The sequence below is a fragment of the Cibotium barometz genome, chromosome 57 (genome assembly GCF_041138505.1).
Source record: "Cibotium barometz isolate CiBa-2024 chromosome 57, ASM4113850v1, whole genome shotgun sequence".
Taxonomy (NCBI): Eukaryota; Viridiplantae; Streptophyta; class Polypodiopsida; order Cyatheales; family Cibotiaceae; genus Cibotium; species Cibotium barometz.
This window is the reverse complement of record NC_141102.1, coordinates 1,603,699-1,621,804: the sequence shown is the minus strand read 5'-3', so window position 1 is coordinate 1,621,804 and position 18,106 is coordinate 1,603,699. Positions and strand designations below refer to the sequence as shown.

The following is an 18,106-nucleotide window of genomic DNA, read 5'->3' as shown; positions in this document are numbered from 1 at the left end:
ACGTAGCTGTCCATCTTGTCTCAATTTGTCCATGTGACGGAGCATTGGGTGAGTCGCAATGACATACAATAGTGCACTAAGCGGACAACCCAGCTGAATAGATTTCCCAAGATACCAAGAGGCCGAAAGTGCATTTAATTGTTCCCTCTTGGTAAAGCCAAAAGTCATTTTCATTCTAGGCCCAAAGCCCTTAAATTTTCCTTTAATTACAAAGGTTAAAGGTTTAGAAATGTGTATACGTAGAGTTTGGAAGCTTTTTCTTTTTTGGTGGAGGACGACCTTGTCAATGTGCACCATACTTGGCCACCAATGGCAATCCTAGCAAGCAAAAAAATGCAGGTTTGCATCACAACTTGCGTGTATGAAGAGATGAGGAAGCGATAAAACTAGAAGTGTTTGCTGATGAACCCTCTTTCACCAATATCACCATCTGTTGGCTTGTTTGAACATGAAATAGCCACCTCCTTGGTGAAGCCGTGCTGGAAAACCAGCCAAAGATCTCTTCCTGTGCAGAATGCAGACGATGTGCTGCGAGTCAATAGCTTACAAAAAGAGGGAGCTTATGTACACAATTTGATGGGTATTGGATACTTTCTTTTCCCTTTGATTGGAAAATTGATGCCATGTGGAAATATATGCTTCCTTGCTTTCCGAAATCGTTGCTATGGAACCAAAGAGGTTGCACTACCCCAAGTTGTGGACTAAATGGACACCATCCCCAAGATCAACGGGCACCGACCTGGTTCAAACTTCGCTGACTTGCTCTTAAGTGCTGCCAAAACTGCAAACTGCATCATATGCCATGGCTTGTGCTAAAACCATGATTCAATACACCAGAGTATTACCCTCCTCTTTTTAGTTCTTTGCCTTGCTAACTCTGATAAATTTGAACTTCAAAACTAGTATTTAAATATTTCTCTAAAATTGGAAGATTTGGTTTTCTTTTTAAAATCAATGTGCAATATATTCCTTACTTTACTAGGTTCTCAAATGCACCCATATCTCATGTGCATAGTAATTTTTCATATGGATTAGGAGTTTGTAAAACCTTCCATTCTGGACTAAAAAAGACTGCTCTTTTCATATCCATAACATGCGTCATGTAAGGTTTCATTGCTAAGGTAATCTCAAACGGTTGCAACATATATACCTAACAACCTGTGTTCCTCCAATCAAACCATCAACAATGTAAGCTTCACAAATCATCCTTGTTTATGCAATGATTCAACACAATCGAGCTGCATTGAGTGACCCAAACCAGGGCATCTTGGTAGCCCAGGTTGAATAGATTCTCTAATATATCATCAGCTGCAGGTTCCAGTGCCCAATTCAGAAGCTGAAGCCCCCACAAAAAGACTGAATCAGCTCAGAAAATCTCTGCAATACCAGCCAAATCAGAAAATGAACGACACAAGATGGAGATACTACCTGCCGAGGTGAGACTCTGTCTCGTGTTGGATTACAATCCGGGCTGATTCCAATGCCTTTCAAGCCTAACTGAGCAGCTGGAAATGCACAAACACGAACCTATGCATTGAAAATACCAGGTCTTTTTTTAGTGAACTCTTGCAGTTTCTACACTTTAACTTGTTCATTCTTAAGAAAAAATAAAGCATTGAGTCTGGCTGTCTGTACTGTGATCTCAGCAGACGTGGGAGGCATGAACAAGGTGAGTCCTCCATCCATACAGATCCGATTTCTATACAGGGTTACTGGCCGTGGAGCAAAGTATCTGTAAACCAACCTACATGTTAAGAAAACCATTACAAGGATGAATGGCAACAGAGCTCAATGATGCATGCCAAGGTCATGCTCCATTCACAACACAACTAGTTCATACTACTATGTGCAAAAAAAGATGCTGAAAAACAGTAGCCCCTGACCTCATCTGATATCTCGTAATCATGAAACTGGTACATAGCCCAATATCAATGCAAAACTATAAACCATGCTATACATCCTTGATCCCTGGGCCTCTCAATAGGCTGCTCTGGTTATATAAAGACTTGAAAGGTCTTACAAGGCCTTGGAAAAATAGAAGGGGCAGACAGAGACTGGCAACGCTTGGCTGGAAGTAGTAACACAATTAGTTAAAAAAGTGCATCTGAAGAACAGAGACAATCCCTCTGGTGAGGTAGAACTCTACGAGGGATTCTCCCTCCAGGGCTAGCCCCTGCGAGTACAATACATATGAGGAGGTGGGCAAAGAGCCAGTGTGGGCCTGTCACACCATGTCCATCCACACCTCCAGACAGAAAAGGTCTGGGACTCGAGACGTGCAAGAAAACTGCCCTCCATTCCCGCATGCACCTGCAACTGTCCAGTCCTGGAGGTGGCAGCTCCATTGACTGCGGAGAGTGTGAATGAGGTTTATCCAGATGGAGGTTCCATCCACACCTCCAGACAGAAGAGGTCTGGGACTCCAGACGTGCAAGAAAACTGCCCTCCATTCCTGCTTGCACTTGCAACTGTCCAGTCCTGGAGGTGGCAACTCCATTGACTGTGAAGAGTGTGAAGCCTGGAGGTGGCAACTCCATTGACTGTGAAGAGTGTGAATGAGGTTTATCCAGATGGCACTGATGGACTCGGTGAGTAAGGGGGATGACCCCTCGATGGCCTTGCCACACCACCTCCAAACCAGCCAAGCAGTGGGAATTTCTACTTTCAGTCAGGGCATTGAACTTCAATGACTGTGATTCACTGAAACTTCAAGCAGAGTTCTAGGTCTGTGACATCCACCACATGGAGAAGTATGGGGTGAGTCTCCATCGCCCAAGCAACCACTCCATGAGAAGAGTTAAGACTCCTCGTTTGCATCTCTTTCCTTTACTTTCTGTTATTTATGAAATGGCCAGAAGAGACTGGAAGGGGCACATGCTCAGGTCGTGAGCCCGACAAGTTTTCCAATTCCTTCACCCTTAGCTGGGGACTTCCACACGGAGACGTAGAAACTTTGCTTAAATCATTGTTACGGGAAATGTGAGAAACGCTTGCTTATGAGGTGAGAGAAGCCATTTCTGTCCAATGAGGTGATAGCTCAAGTGGTAGAGGTGTTTGTCTAGGACCAGGAGGTCCTGGGTTCAAAATCCCACATGGTGCTTCCTTGGCAGCATTGCCTACGGGCGGATAAATAAGCGCCTACGGACAGTGAAAATTGGTAACTACAGAAGGATCTTGGGCCCAAGGCCAGTAGGGGAAAAAAAAAGACCAAAAAAAAAAAAAGAAATGCCATTTCTGTGTGGGGCTACCTGAGAACTACATTTCTGGCTGAGAAACATTTTCCATAGTGAGAAACAGCGTGTTTTTCACATTTCTCAGCTGAGAAACAGCCATTTCCTCGTGCATGCCAAGAAAAAACAATAGCACAAGATCTGTAATAATTAAAAAAACCTCCAAATCTCAAGGTCTTGTGTACCATAGGAAAGCAACCCAAAAAAAAAGGAAAATGCTAAAAATCCTAGAAAAGTGTGTGCACTGTGTACTAGCGACTCATGAGCAGGGCTGCAGCCAACTTCTCCTCTGTTATGTGTGTACTTGCCTACAGTCATGAAGCCCTGATAGGCTGATTTTTACTAGCAATTTTTCTCCCATTTCTTGTAGCCTTATCTCCCTTTTCTCTTGCAGCCATGTCCCTTTTTCTTGCTCATACTCCATGGCGTCCAGGGCTGAGTCTTATCTTGAAGTAAAACAGCAAAAGGAGTTCACCCGAAGTGATTATTGATAGCAATAGGTTGATATTGTAACCAAATACATGATTTCAATGCCGATTTCATGCCAAATCAAGTCTAGGCCCATTTGCTTGGCTTGGATGGGTTTGGCATTGATAAATGCTCAAAGATTCGACCCAACAAGGTAACAAGGATCGATCGGGAAGCTTCACTTCTCCCCCCTCCACGGCGCAAGCATACACAAAGTGCTTCTCCAACACAAAATTCAGCTTATTCTTACAATCCTGTAAGTGCTGCTTCTGGTCATGCACCAAATTCTGCATGTACTCCTTTTCATGTTGTGTCGCCTGGTGGGTTGGACGCTTATCTGATATTATAACCAAATGCAACATGCTATATCAGATGTGGAGTTAGGTTGTTGAATATGCAAGTCCAGAAAATGTGGTCATAGAGGTTGGCTTTTATCTTGTATTCATTTGTTGTATCTTGGAAATTCTGGTGGCCAGAATGGCACCTTCTAGCTTGTACTACGAGTTGACTCCTTGGAATTTTTTATTTTATTTATTTTATTTTTTTATTTTTTTATTTTGGTGTGTATGTGTGTGTGTGTGTGTGGGGGGGGGGGGGGGGGGGGGTCAGGCTGTATTTGGCCCTAGTGTGGTGTCCATAAACTTTTTCACTTTATGTTATTGTCATTTTAACTTCATATGATGTGGTTATTAACTGGTCCATGTTTGATCATGGTGTTTTAGTTACATATTAATGATTTAAGTGTCTCCAAGATCTACGGGCCAAGTCACAGAGTCACATCACCATCTCCATCTTTGTCGCCATTACCGTCGGTAGCTCACATACCTGCTACAATTTTAGAAGCAACGGAGAGTTTAGGCTGCAGCAAGTGAGGTAGTAGGGGGCTGCTTTTCTCCATATCACTGCATGCAAAGGCCTCAGCATACCCATTTCTGATGCACTGGTGCATTAATGTTGTTCAGAGCTTATTGGGTGTTAAGAAGCTTTCTTTGCAAAGCAAACAACCCTTTCTAGACTACAATCGCTATCATGACGGGTTCTTATGATGAAAAAGCAACATACTGAATCTGAAAAACAGCAGTATGCACAGAAAAAACAGCAAGCTTTTTGAACACATACCTTTCTTCGACCTCATCTTCTCTACCTACCGACTTCTTTGTTCACGAGGCATGCTCTGATACCACTGTCAAATCCCCACCGGATCTCCTCGTGATCGTTCTTGGTACGAGACTCGAATCCTGCAAACAAACAAACAACAAGGGGGTGTAGGCCTGACTCACCTCCCAACCATGACAGCCGTGGGCAAGCCCACAGTCTTGGCTGTCCCCACCGAGCCACGAGCTGAGCTAACTACGTTGACGTACTGACCAATCTCCTCCTCACGACGTCCCATACCGCCACGAAGCTACCCTCGCAGGCCTCGAGATTGCCGCCGGCCTCGGCTGCAAAAAGCAGGTGCACGTCTGTACTAGATCCAGGCTCCAAGAAACCATGGTTTCTCTGCATGGATGTGCGGGAAAGCAAGAAAGGAAAAATCCCAAGCACGGATGCGCAAGGATTTGAGAGAAGGTAAAAAAGCAACCCTCCTGGACAGCGGGTTGGTTGTCCAGGTAAACCCTAGCTTATGCCTATTGAATAGCGTGCTTTATGCCATGGAAACTATGGCTATCTTGGACTGTGAACAACTTCCGCAAATGCCAAATCACCATCTTTGTGTTGTGGTTTATGCAGAATTTGGGGCTGATTTAGGGTCTCTGCAGAGAGTTCTTTAGTCGCCTAAAAGGGGAAGAGAAGGTGGTTGAGTATTAGGGCAAGGCATGAGCCTATGTGGGATGGTGTAAGGAGGGCAGAACAGCCTGTGTGGCTGCTAGAAGTGAGAGAAGGCAGCGGCGGCCTGCTGTATGCTTTTCCTTGTGTGCTTTTCGCCAGCTTTTTGCTGACTGTACAGGTGGCTGGTGGAGGTGTGGACACCCAGCATGTGTGGGGGCAACTTCCTCATTAGGGCCGGGCATGGTATAGATGGAAAGCGTAACAGGCTGTGCAGTGCAAAGGGCAGCCGGTACAGTGATTCGCTTATGCTCACAGCCGGGTGTATGGCAGTGGTTGGGCGACCTGACTCATGCGCAGGGGTGTTAAACACCAGAGCAAGGCGGAGTTGGGGGTTTCACCAACTGGGCAGTCGGCAGCTGGACAGCACACGAACATTCTGGTACAGACCAGCCAGTTGGGCGGAAGGCAGGGCAGTTGGGTGCATGTAAAAAAAAACAAGGGCGTGTACAGTTTTTAATAGAAAAAAACATGGCTTTTTCCTGTGCTAAAAGTGTGTGTGTGTATGGGGGGGGGGGGGGGGGGGGAGATGTGGAAACTATTTTAAGCCTTAGCTTTTTAGAAAAGCACAGAATTAAAGCAAGCTCTTTTACTCCTTACACTATAAATTCAGCCTTGCTCTTCTTATTGGCCTATACTTGCAAGCTATACATGCTTGACGCGCAACATAACTACGCCCTGGGTCGCCTCATTCCTCTCATACACCCTAAAATCTTTTCTCTGACCTTTCCAACCCATACACCATTACCTTTTTGCCACTACTTTTCTCCATGTTTGCACGCACGATTCCATGTGCACGGGAAATATATGGAGTCAGTGGGCAGTAGTTCTCCTCGATGGTGTGCCGACTCTCACCCCGAAAGATCAACAGCCTGATCGCAAAACCTGCTGGGAAGAATGAGGAGCGGAAGGGAGGGGTGCAACAGCCGAGCAATAAGGAGGATGGCGGCAAGGGGTAGAAAGAAAGAAAGAAAGAAAGATTTTATTAACGTCTTCCAAAAGACCGAACTCGGCCTATGAGACAAATCGGTGTACCTGTATGGGGTATCCTCTGTCATCCCAACAAAATGAAAAAGTACTGAACTAAAAAGCTGAATCTGGGTGTGCAATAAGTACAAGTGGTGGAGGGGATGGAGCTCTACTACTAGGAGAATGCAAAGCTGTATGCATGGAGTATACAATCATGATATGCAACCTAGCTAGCTCCATCCAGTACCATACTGGGGGTATAAAATGGTATACATCAATGAAGGGGGTGTCCACAGCTCCCTGAAGAACATGCCTGGGTGTGCTCTGAAGCGAGCCAGTCGCTCCGCACCCTCTCTGTGAAACTGAGCTCTGATCTCTGTCATCTCTCTCTGGTATAGGCGTGGTGTCCGAGCAGCAATAGAGCTTTCTCTTCCTCACTCTGGCCTGATCAATCATACATCTCAAAGTGAATACATGGTCAGTGGTAGAGAAAGCTCTCCTGAAGCCTGCCTGCCCTGATGAGCGTAAACCTGCTCGCTCAGCATATAAGCTAAGCTCTTGCTCCAATACTGCACCATAGAGTTTAGCCAGCACGTGGCCAACCATAACCGTCCTGTAGTTGCTCGGATCGAGCATATCCCCTGTTTTGTGAATCGGCACAATGGTGTGCATCGTCCACTCCGCAGGCAAACCCTCTGCTAGTGCCCTGTTAAACAGGTGTGCAAGAAAAGGAGCCAAAGAATCTACTGCATATATGAGATGCTCACCCTGCAGGCCCATATGGTCGGCGGCCCGTCCATGCTGTAGGCGGCGGATAGCTTCCTGTATCATCGAGTGGGTAAAGAAGCTAGTTGTGGTAGGTCGAGGCTCCTGTGGTGGCTGAGGTATAGGTGGCTGCTGTGGGGCGTGGTATAGGCCCTCTACATATGTGTGCCATGTCTGTGGGTCTACAATAGGTGTCGGTGTCCGGGGCTCTCTGAAGTGCCGCCATGAGACAGGGCTATCTCTACTCATGAAGAAATGAAAGATCTCTAGCTCCTGTATCTCTGTGAAGGCCCGCCTTTTGCGGCGAGTAAGTCTCCTCATCTCTCTCCTCGACTCCTGCTCTGTGATGGCTCCCAAGGCTCTCTGGATGCGGAGCCGTGAGTATAGGGCTCTGCACTCGTCATCATACCATCTGTTCTAGGGCATAGTCCCAGATCTCGCGGTCTCTCCTGAGTGGACACGATGTGGGAAGCTCTCTAATGCAGCCGTGTGTAGGAGTGATGCCAGCTGGGCTGTAATGGTATCCATAGGTGCCAGGGGATCCATGAGTAGGAGCCCATCCTCTACTCTGCCAGTGTATATGTCTGCCATGTCATGTGTGAAGTAGATGGTAGTGTGTGGCGTCGGTATGTGGGGGGCTGGTGATACTGGTGATCCGGCTAGTGAAAATGCCAAGTATGTATGATCTGCCCCAATAGGACGAGGTGGAATGGAGAATGAGGTGACAAGCTGTGATGCCTCCAAAGACCCCATAATGTAGTCTACCACCGTGCCTCCGGTCCGTGTATGACCTCCATGTGGGAAGCATGTCAACCCTCCTAATCCCGGCCACTGTAGCATCCCGTTATAAATAACGAGACGATGCCTAGCTCCCAACTCTAGTAAGTGATCCCCATAATGTCCTCTGTCTGGTCCAGTGTCCTCTGATGCCCGACTAGCCCCTATCTCCTCTGGATCCACAGGGTGGAGGATCTCCATGTCATCATAGTCATACACCTCACACTGTCTGCTCTGTGTGTGGGCATTGAAGTCGCCCGTAAGAAATACTTCCCCTAGTGTAGAATAATGCATAATCTCCTCTGACAGACAAGTGTATGGCGAGGCTCTTGTCTCCTGTGGCATGTCCTCTGTAATGACATAGGAGGATCCTGATGGAGAAAAGTAACATAGAGCTATGTATATAACCCTGTCCTGTGAGAGTTGAAAGCTGATCCACATGTATCTGGCCTCTCGATCCTGTGCTACCACTCTCAGTCTCCCTTGTAGCTCCCGTCTGAATAGAACTGCTACTCCCCCCGACCCTCTCGAGGTACCCTGGCATGTGGTCCTCCTGTATGCTGACTCCCACTGGAATCCCTCTACTCGAGGTAGCCCTCTCTCTGGGCTCTGATGTGTCTCTGTCAAAAGTATGATGTCTCTCCCCACCATAACATGCTCCAGTCGTCCAAGCTGCACCCATAGTGAACCATTACAGTTCCATACTGCCATGTGTATCTCTGTCAGTGGCCTGGTCTGTGTCCCAGAAGGAAGGAGAGGCAAAGGGAAGCATAGGAAGAGGCGAGGGCAGCAAGAATGGAAGGCGGTCAAGGGGAGCTCAAAGAGGCGCAATGAGGGGCAGAAGGGGCGGTAGAGAGCGCGAAGGATCCACAGCATCATACTCACCATGAATCTTCAACAAACAAACTCTCAGAGAGATCACTCGCTTGTCAAGCTACCATTGACCGGACTTTTCCTCTTTACAAGAACTACCTCCAAGGCGCGATCAGCCTGCTCGCGTGTGAATGGTCTCTTACAAGCCTTAGGATGAACAACCTTAGGCCTCTTTTCAAAAGAATGATATGATTCTCTTCAACGCCACGTCGCTCCTCCACGCGGCTATGCGCACCAGCCTGACCGTCAAACGCAGCTGTCTGCCTGCGCACCAACCTGCTGTCCCAGTCCTTCCACGCAACACAACACTGAGCTCCACACAATTTCGCCAGTCTCCAGTACAATCTGTAGCCCGTCATGTTGGAAAGAGAAGCCTCACTCCTCTAGCTGCCATGTGGCAGAGGCCCAAAAGGCTTAATCCCATAGTGGGTGATGGTCCTCATGCATACCTTTCGGGGGATGTCCAAGGTCTGTGGGTGGCTAAGCGGGAGGGGTTGGGACCCCCTCCACACGATCCTTTCTCACCAGTCCAACACGTCACCTAGCAAAGTTTTGAAGCAACGCCTCCTGCCGTCTAAACAGCTTGCTCAATGCTCTGTGTACAAATCCATCTCTAAAAGGAAACGCTAGTCAAGATGAACAAAGGGGAGGATGCACTTCTCCTCTAGCTAGCCACTCTAGGAGGAGAAGGCTATCTCATACAGTGGGGGGGAAGGGGGAAATAACCTCAAAGGTGGTCTATAATGCCAAGTGGGCTCGCCACCACTATCTGTAAGAAAGGGACCGCACTGCCAGATCCTAAAGAAGGCCTCCCAACGCTTCCTCATGCGGTCTAAGCCACCCTGAAGCTGCCCCCACTGACCATAGAGGGTAAGAATGATATCGAGCCAGATGCTCCGGATAGACTCCGTTGGCAGGGTGAGGGTGTCTTTGATGGCTTCGCTACATCGAGCTCTCCAAATATGCCACGCAGCAATGCTACTGCAAATCTCCCATCCGTGGTCAGAGCTTGGGATCCAACGACTAGTGGGCGGAGATGGAACTAGTACCGTGGAAATACCAAGGTGAGAGACCTCGAGGGCTAATCCCCCACCTTCCTCCTCATACCACATGATGATCGCGGCCTCAGTGGCCCAAGCAACAGTGCCCCACATAACAATACGGGAAGGAGCCCCATCCATAGTGAAAATGCATAGGATCCTCTACCAGACCTACTGGGCCTTTGGGCAATCCCAAAGACAATGATGTTGAGACTCTTGAGGATGGCCACACCTCTGACATAATGTTGGTCTGCCCCCAATGGTCAACCAAGTACCAATTGCAAATCTCTAATGTGCCATCTCCCACAAGAAAAGAGTGATCTTCCACCGCCGAAAGCTGTCCCACAGCCACTTCGAGAAATCTGCAAGAATGTGGCGGGAGGCCTTGTGACTACCAGTGTGCTGCTACTATTGGAGTGCCCTCCACCTTTGCCATTTGAATCCTGCTGCCCAACCATGCAGTGTAAGCGAAGAAAGGGGTGCCATGCGACTCCTCCCTGTCCTATGCATCCTACCATGTCCACTCTCCCATGTCCTCCCACGTCCATAGCCACCATAATCACTCTCTGAACACCTTGTACAGAGGAGGGTCGATGTGCCAGTCATGTTCATGAAAACCAATCTCTACAAGGTGCAGCCCCTGAGGTCCTCTACGAGAGTCTCTGATCTCTCCAGTCTTCCATGAAGACCAATAGAGAAGGTGGGTAGAGCAGAGCATTCGTCCGCGCCATGAATTGCCAGGGGTATACCGTGCCTGCTGAACACTCCTAGCCATTGCGGAGGAGAAGGATCCAGTATTGGGGTCAACCACTCAGGGGGGGATGGAAGAGTCAATGTCGAGGCTAAGCCGGTCTCTACCCTAGATCCCAATAAGGCCTCTCTCATGCACCTCCAGGGGTAGCCTGAATGCAAGCCGATCTCCAACAAGTGACCTAGCAGGGCACGTGCTCACAGCTCCCCAAGATACGTGTGGGCGAGCCCCAAGCATGTGACCGCTAGGTAGACGGACCGTAGGATTCCAGATCGAAGGTTGCCAAAGCCGGTCCTCGGAGGCTAATGGTGCTGGCTGCTACAAGGCCAACCTAAGATGGTCCCAGGCACGCAAGGGATTGGCTGCAAATCTGTCCTCAAATGCTGGGCTAAAGCCGCATGCCCGCATCTCTATGAAAATCCATCTCCTGCTCTAAGGCCAAGGGGCCCCCTAGGATCGGAGTGCAGATGGAAATCCTAGCCAGTAGGAAGTCCTTCCAAGGTTCACCGCCCGGAAGAAGACCTCGAACAATCAACTTGCCTAGCAGGGCACCGCTTTGAATGGGGGGGTCGATGATGCTCATGCACCCTCTGTGTCGTGGCTGAATGATCACTCTCTAGACCACCTTGGCTCTGGCCGATCTCCCATCACTGCCAGCCCACAAAAAATTGCGGATCAACCGTTGAACCTGATTGATACATGCACGGGAGATAAAATGTCTTCTTTCATTGATCATCCAATTGTAATGTGTGATGATAGTCTTGTATGTTCAGCTTTGAAAACTGTTGAAATGCTTCGTAAAGAAGAATATAATATTCTTTGGTGTGTTCTTAAGTGTGATGTACGATTTAATGATGATGTTCATTCGTATTCAAGTAGGAACATATATGAAGCATCGATAGATAAGACCAATACGTTCTTGACTCGTTCTTTTTCACAAGTGGTTGCAACCAAGGAGATATCAGCTACTAACATCGTGGATTCAACTTTGGATGTGGAAAATATGCATGACCCGTTTCTTCTTGACTATTTAGTGAGGCCAACTCTTTGTGAGATTATGTCCATAAATTTGGACATGTTTCCAAAGAAACTACCATATGGTTTACCTCCAAAGAGAAGTGCAGACCATAAGATTGAGCTTATACCTCAAGTGTTTAGGAAGCCCTACAAGTTGAGTCAATCTGATGAGGATGAACTTGTTGGACAGCTTCAGAGTACCTCGGTGTTACATCTCAACAGGCCTAGGGTTAGGGCTAGGAAGGTGAACTAACCCAACTTAGGGTTAGGGGCTTAGTTGGGACATGGGGACTTGGAGGGTTCACACGTTGGCTTAGGACATTAGTAGGACGAGATCTAGATTAGCTAAGAGCTTATAATTAATAGCTTATGGCTAATAATGATTATAAATAAAGCACAAAAGCTTGTAAATAAAGCAAGGACCGATTATAGCCAGCTTATTTCTATACAAGTGACCTTGGGGGCAATTATGAGTTATTGAGGTAACCACACGGTAGATAGGAGCGCTACCAGGGGTGTGCAAGGCCTCATGACCATGGAGCTGCAAGGTGGGCAGTTTAGCCTAATGGTATGGGGTCATCAGGGGTTATGAAAACCGGAAGAGTACTCCCCAATTTGGTTGGCCTTAAAAAAATTACAAAGGTAATTAATGAGGTAGCCTACAAGTTTTATTTCCCATCAAGAGTGAAAATCCATCATGTCTTTCATGTGAGTAAATTGAAAGAGATGCTCAAGATTTGAGACAGCCTTCTTTCACATGATGAACTTGTTTACTTAGAGGATCTAAGTTCCACATGAGCCAAAACTGATTCTAGATTACAACGAGAGCACTCAAGAGCAAGAGTGTTCTAGAGATGTAAGCCAAGTAGAAAGATCATACAACAGATTAAATGTTGGGGAGCAGGTTAACACATGGAGTGCATTAGCCAGATACCATTCCAATGCAAGCGAGAGCTAGAGCTCCCCCCTGCGTGCCTGTCGCCCACCCCCCCCTCCCCCCTCTTTCTTTGGGGCAGACTTGTGCTCCCCGCCCCTGCCCCCATTGCCTTTGCGCTGCCTCCCCCTCGCCCCTTTGTCGTATTCCTGCGCTGCCCATCGCTGCCTCTCTTCGCCTCACCTCCTCCTTCGCCCCTACGCAACATTTATGTCCCGTCGCCCCTACTCCTTTGACCCACCAGTGCCTTCTCCCTTCCCATCACCTTGTTGCTGCCCCTGCCTTGTGCGCTAGCTGCCCTCCCCCACCCCGCCTTCTTTGCTGCCCCGCCTCTCCATCGCCACCCCTTGCTGCTTCGAGATTCCTCCTCCACTTGCCCCTCCCTCAGCCCTAGCCTTCTGTTTTCTTATTCATCCCCACCTTCTCAGCACAGGTGTTCGCTCAGGTTGTTTTCCTTTCAGCACAAGTCAGCTTCTCTAGTCCTTACCCTTCGAGGAGGACTCCATGGCAGCTGCTCCATCATGCCCAACTGAGGCCACCACCCCTTCCCATTTTTCCAAAGCGGACCTCAAGCTCTTGGCTTCTATAGCTGCATCCCTCGCGGCCGCTTCCTTGGTTTGCAAGATTGTACCCACATGCGGACAGATTCAGGATTTTCTCCAGGCAGCCCTCATTGGCAAGCCTGACAAAATCATCTATATCCATTTTCTTGACTTTGGCAACTCTCCAGTGGAGTTTGATTCACCCACAGCAGGAGATCGTGTGATGCAGCAACGCCCCATCACGATATGCAGCACCCAGGCTTTCTTCACTAGATGGCACCATGGCTTCGACCCCGCATCCCAACCCCCTGCAAGGGTATCCAGATTCCCAGTGCGGTCTGCTTGCCTGGCCTCAAGGAGTACCACCCTCTCCTCCACGCGATTGGACAGATGTTCGGTTCAATACTAGAGTCCCACCCAGACTGCTGCCTTGGTGGTAGACAAGGCCACTCTGGGATTCCTTCCATCACAGTTTGCATAGGCTCTCCTGCAGGTTATTGCACTCCCCAGTCTGTAGGAGGACCTACCTGCAACGCGTTGAGTATTCTGTTTCGTGTGTAGGCAGATGGGGCAACTTGCTTCGTTCTTCCCCATCGCCGCCACAATGCCTGCTGAGGATGCTCCCAGCCTCGCTTCAAGCTCCCCTTGTGAGGGCGGATGACACAAGAGCTCAGCACTACCACCCTTGGCCAGTCAGCCCGACTTCAAGATGCAGAGGAAGATGCTAACTGATGGCGCCAGCCCCAGCGGGAGCGCCGCCAGCCAGTGCATCAAGTAGGCAGGGCCCCTGATGAAATGGTGCCCACTGATAACTGTTATGAGCATTTACCTCCGGATCAGAAGGTGGGTTGCAGCCAAGAGGTGCCAATTTCAAGTTCTGGGGCTTCGATTCCCTGAGGTTCTGGTGCAGGCAAATAGACAAATACATAACTAAATCACACAATCCCACATACACACAGACAAATTCTTTATTGAACCACAACAAAAGAATTTCTAACAATTTAATAACTAATTAGCAAAAACAAACTTTAAATGACTAATTCACTAAAACAAAAGAAGTAATACAAAAAGTGTGAACTTTACCTCAAAGATTGTCCAATCATGAAGTATAAGATCATCAACTTCATCATGCATAGCTAGGTGCTACGACATCCCTACTCACGTCATCAGCGCCCCAGAGTAGGTGCAGGTTTACATATATATAAAAATTGTCCCAACCAAGAGGACACAATTTTTATACAGAGACCAACGAGCTAAGTTTATCACTTCTCCGAAGGTGAAGGGCAAACTCAGCCATGATGAAGGCTAGCACTTACAACTAGACTAGCAAAAACAAATCACTTCCCTATTAAAGCAAAGATTAAGCAAGACTAGAAGCAATGATAAATAACAACTAAGAGCTAAAATGATCTCAACAGAAAATGGGCTTTTAAGCTCCCCATTTTTGTGAAACTTATTACTTATAATCTTAAACATTCCAAAAGCATAAATCTCAAAGATATATCTACTTCGATTCAAAAAACAATGAACTTTGCTTAAAACCTTTTTAAAGCAATAATCTTTTTGCACAAGCGAACTGATGAGTTGGCAAACTTGAGTAATAAAAGCAAACTTGTTTGAACAAATACGAGAGAATCTGAATAACTGAGAAGAGACAATACCATATTTAGTTATTTTAGAAATATTAGAAGTGAAGTGAGGCATTCTTATGATATTTAAGTTGGAATACTTGAGTTGTAAACATTTTGCAATTGAGTTCACAAAACTCTCTGGGATAAATTCCTCCACCTAGAGAGGTAGGGTTTAAATACATAAAGTCTTGGAAATCAGGAATATTGGGAACAAAAAGATCATCAACAAAACGTCTCACTTGACAAAGATTGTGGAGAAAGACAGTACACGTATCAACGCAAACTAGGCGTTCCATAAATTCAAATTCATATGTAAAAAGATAAAAGTTGGCAAGAAAAACGGCACAATTAGTACCCATAGTAATACCAATGGTTTGCTTAAATAAGGAATCGCCTAAGGTTATATAGTGGTTATCTAGGAGAAAATCTAACCAAGACATAATATAATCTTGGTCTACAATCTTAGTGTATCTTTTTTTATTCTTGGCTATGTCTTGGTTTTTGTTTTTCAACCAACAAAAATCAAAATGAAGAGCTGAATTTTTCTATCAACAAAGCTTTGTATCTATTATGCTCTAGTTTGTAATGAAAGACTTGACAAATCAGAGATTTAATTCTACTATGCAAGTCGTTTAAGTCCAATTTAGTATAAAGAGTAGTGAAATCAAAAGTTTGAAGGCACAAAGGAGAGACTTCTCAATGAGACTACGAGAAGAGTTTAAGAATGTAACAACAGGAATCACTCCCACTGAATCTTTTAAGATCCAACTACAATCTATAGGTACACCTTCTTTCTACGAAAATTTCTCCAAAGCTCATGGACACTCGGTAAAATGGCTTTAAAGCAATTAGTCAACCATTTTGAGACCGAAGTTAAAGAGGTATTACTAGAGGCAGCTATAAATCTAGGCGTCTTGGGATGTTTATGAAACTTCCAAATAGCATAAAGAAAAGGTAACTTATTGCTCACCTTGAAACCAAAAGATTTGCAAAAATCTTGGTGTTTTGCAATAATCTCTTGGGGTGAGAAAGCTACTTTCATACATTTGAGTAGAAGAGTTAACTTCTTTCAAAAGACATTCTACATAGAACTATTTGCATGTAAACACAAAATTATTAGAACATTTGTCTACATAGGAAATTACGAAATCTCGATGAAACTTACGAAGAGAAATTAAGCCACTTGAAGATAAAGAGGCATACTGTTGTACATAGCCTCATTTACTACCTATGACATGGAACACATCTTGTTGGTAGCATCAACAAGTTGCATTGGAAACTTGATAGCATGCATGCCATGTGAAAAACCAAAAACCACTAGGCCGGTGTAAGTGAATGAGGCCATGGGATATCGGGAGAATCCTCGGGAGGAAGAAGCCAATCCAGTCGAATGGCAGAGTCGATGTAACAAATCATATTAGAGGCTCCTCTCAAGGTGCCTAGGTGCTCCTACTATGTCCGTTCCAAGAGTCAATGGTAACTCTGCGAAGTGACGAGTCTGAGCTAGCCCCCTGCAAAGCCGGCCCCAAGTGAGGTGGGATTGTGCGCCGATCATGTGTCCTGAGGGAAAGTGGAATGAGGGTTTCAGGCCATGTGTTGTCCCTCTCTCTCCTCCTGGCAAGTGGGGGGGAACCCGAATGAGGGTAAGACAAAGAAGCTTCCAAGTGTGGACGAGACTAGCTGCAAACTGGTCCTCAAAGGTGCAAGGAAATGTGGCAAATCCTTCTACGACTCCTTCCCGAGCTCTCCTTCAAGAACGATGGAAGGCCAAGCATGAAGTGATGTACCACATGGTAGCTAGAAGAACCTGGTTGGCTACCACCACTCACCCTACAAGTGACAACCAAGCACAGCTCCAATATAAAAGATTCCTCCAAATGCTCAAGAGGAGCGGGGCTATCTGCTGGAATATCAATGCCCACCTGACATTCAAGATAGCGCACAACCGTGCTATGAGGGATCCATCTGAACTCGTCAACTAGGTGCCAAGCCGGGCTATGAGTGCTACTAATCCAAAAGCCACCAAACTTGTGCCCGTTGATCCTCGCTCCTAAAGCCAAGCAAAACTACTCAATCGGTGCTGCAAAGCGGCGGAGGTTCCCTTTCGACCCCTTGAGGTATACGGTAGCGTCATCTGCAAAGTCCGCATCCACCAGCAACTCCTCCATGGTGCGAATGGGCAAGCACAACCCCTTGTATCCTACTCTCAGAGAAAGGAACTCATGGCCTCAACCACAAAAAGGAAGAGGAATAGTTCAAATGGGCAGCCTTGGTGCAGAGGGCCGCAACTCCCCGGATCCAGGCAAGCAGAGAATCTAGGTTTGAGGATAGTCCCCTCTAAAAAGGCCCAATCAACTCTATCATATGCTTTCTCGACGTCAAGAAGCAAAATGGCCATGTCCTCCCCCCTAAGTCTAGCTATGGTTGTTGCCTCCCAAACGGTGAAGATGTTATCCAGGATGCTACAGTCTTGGATGAAGCCAATGTGTGTAGCATGGACCAAATTTGGAGGGAAGGCTGAAGGGGCAAGCTGATCACCTTGGCCAAGATCTTGTACGCCGTTCCTTAAGAGGGTGATGGGTCTCCACTGTCGGATCTCCAGGTGATCACCACCCTCCTTCGGGATAAGGCATATCAAACTCTCGGACATGTGCTCGGGGAGTAAGCATGTCTGCATAACCTCATTGAAAGAAGGTCGAAAGCTTGCTCCCATGAGGTCCCAATGGTGAAGGAAGAGGGAAACTGGCAGACCATTCTCTCTTGATCGCTTCCTGTGCAGAAGGGCCTCCAGTGCAACTGCTAGCTCCATGTTAGATAACGCAAAATCTAAGTGTGTCCACACAAGTGCTCCGAGACAAGGCTAGACATGGCTCCAAACTCGTTGGCGAGCTGCCTCTCTGAGGTCAACAATGAGGAGAGAATTGTAAAATGATGAGGCTACCTCCCACACCTATCGAGGCTCTAACGCAATAGATCCGTCTGGCCAGCGAAGATCTCAAATCCCCTCTTGCCTAAAGTGGGGTCCTGCTGAGGTGGCAAAAAACTCAAGGGAGACCCTGTCCCCTGCCTCAGTCTAGAAAGAAGCCGTGTGTGGTATCAGTACTCAATCCATTGCTCCTCCAGGCTCTCTAGTGAAGTTCTTGGACCAGAGTAGTCTTACTCCTGCCATGGACATGGCAGTACATACGTGGTCTTGCCGAGGGTCCCTTAGGACAGGCTCTGGTGGTATGGGACGCCAGGGTTGACTGGCTTGGCTTGTGGGAGTGGAACCTTAGCCCCTAT

The 18,106-nt window shown here is 47.1% G+C and overlaps 1 protein-coding gene across 2 annotated transcripts in view; it reads right to left on the bottom strand.

Moving 5' to 3' along the window:
* Positions 1-1,038: 1,038 nt before the first annotated feature.
* The window catches only part of LOC147606313 (Acyl transferase/acyl hydrolase/lysophospholipase superfamily protein), a 41,439-nt gene continuing 24,371 nt past the window's right edge, over positions 1,039-18,106 (bottom strand). Inside the window, exons 5-7 of one of the 2 annotated variants that reach the window (XM_086791844.1) lie at positions 1,636-1,732; positions 1,429-1,527; positions 1,039-1,336 (exon numbers count right to left, since the gene is read on the bottom strand). In XM_086791844.1, the coding sequence (XP_086647970.1) occupies positions 1,196-1,336; positions 1,429-1,527; positions 1,636-1,732 (337 nt within the window). In that variant the 3' untranslated portion in view covers positions 1,039-1,195. Of the gene's footprint in view, positions 1,337-1,428; positions 1,528-1,635; positions 1,745-18,106 lie in introns of both variants that reach the window. The other variant, XM_086791843.1, reaches the window with a different exon arrangement.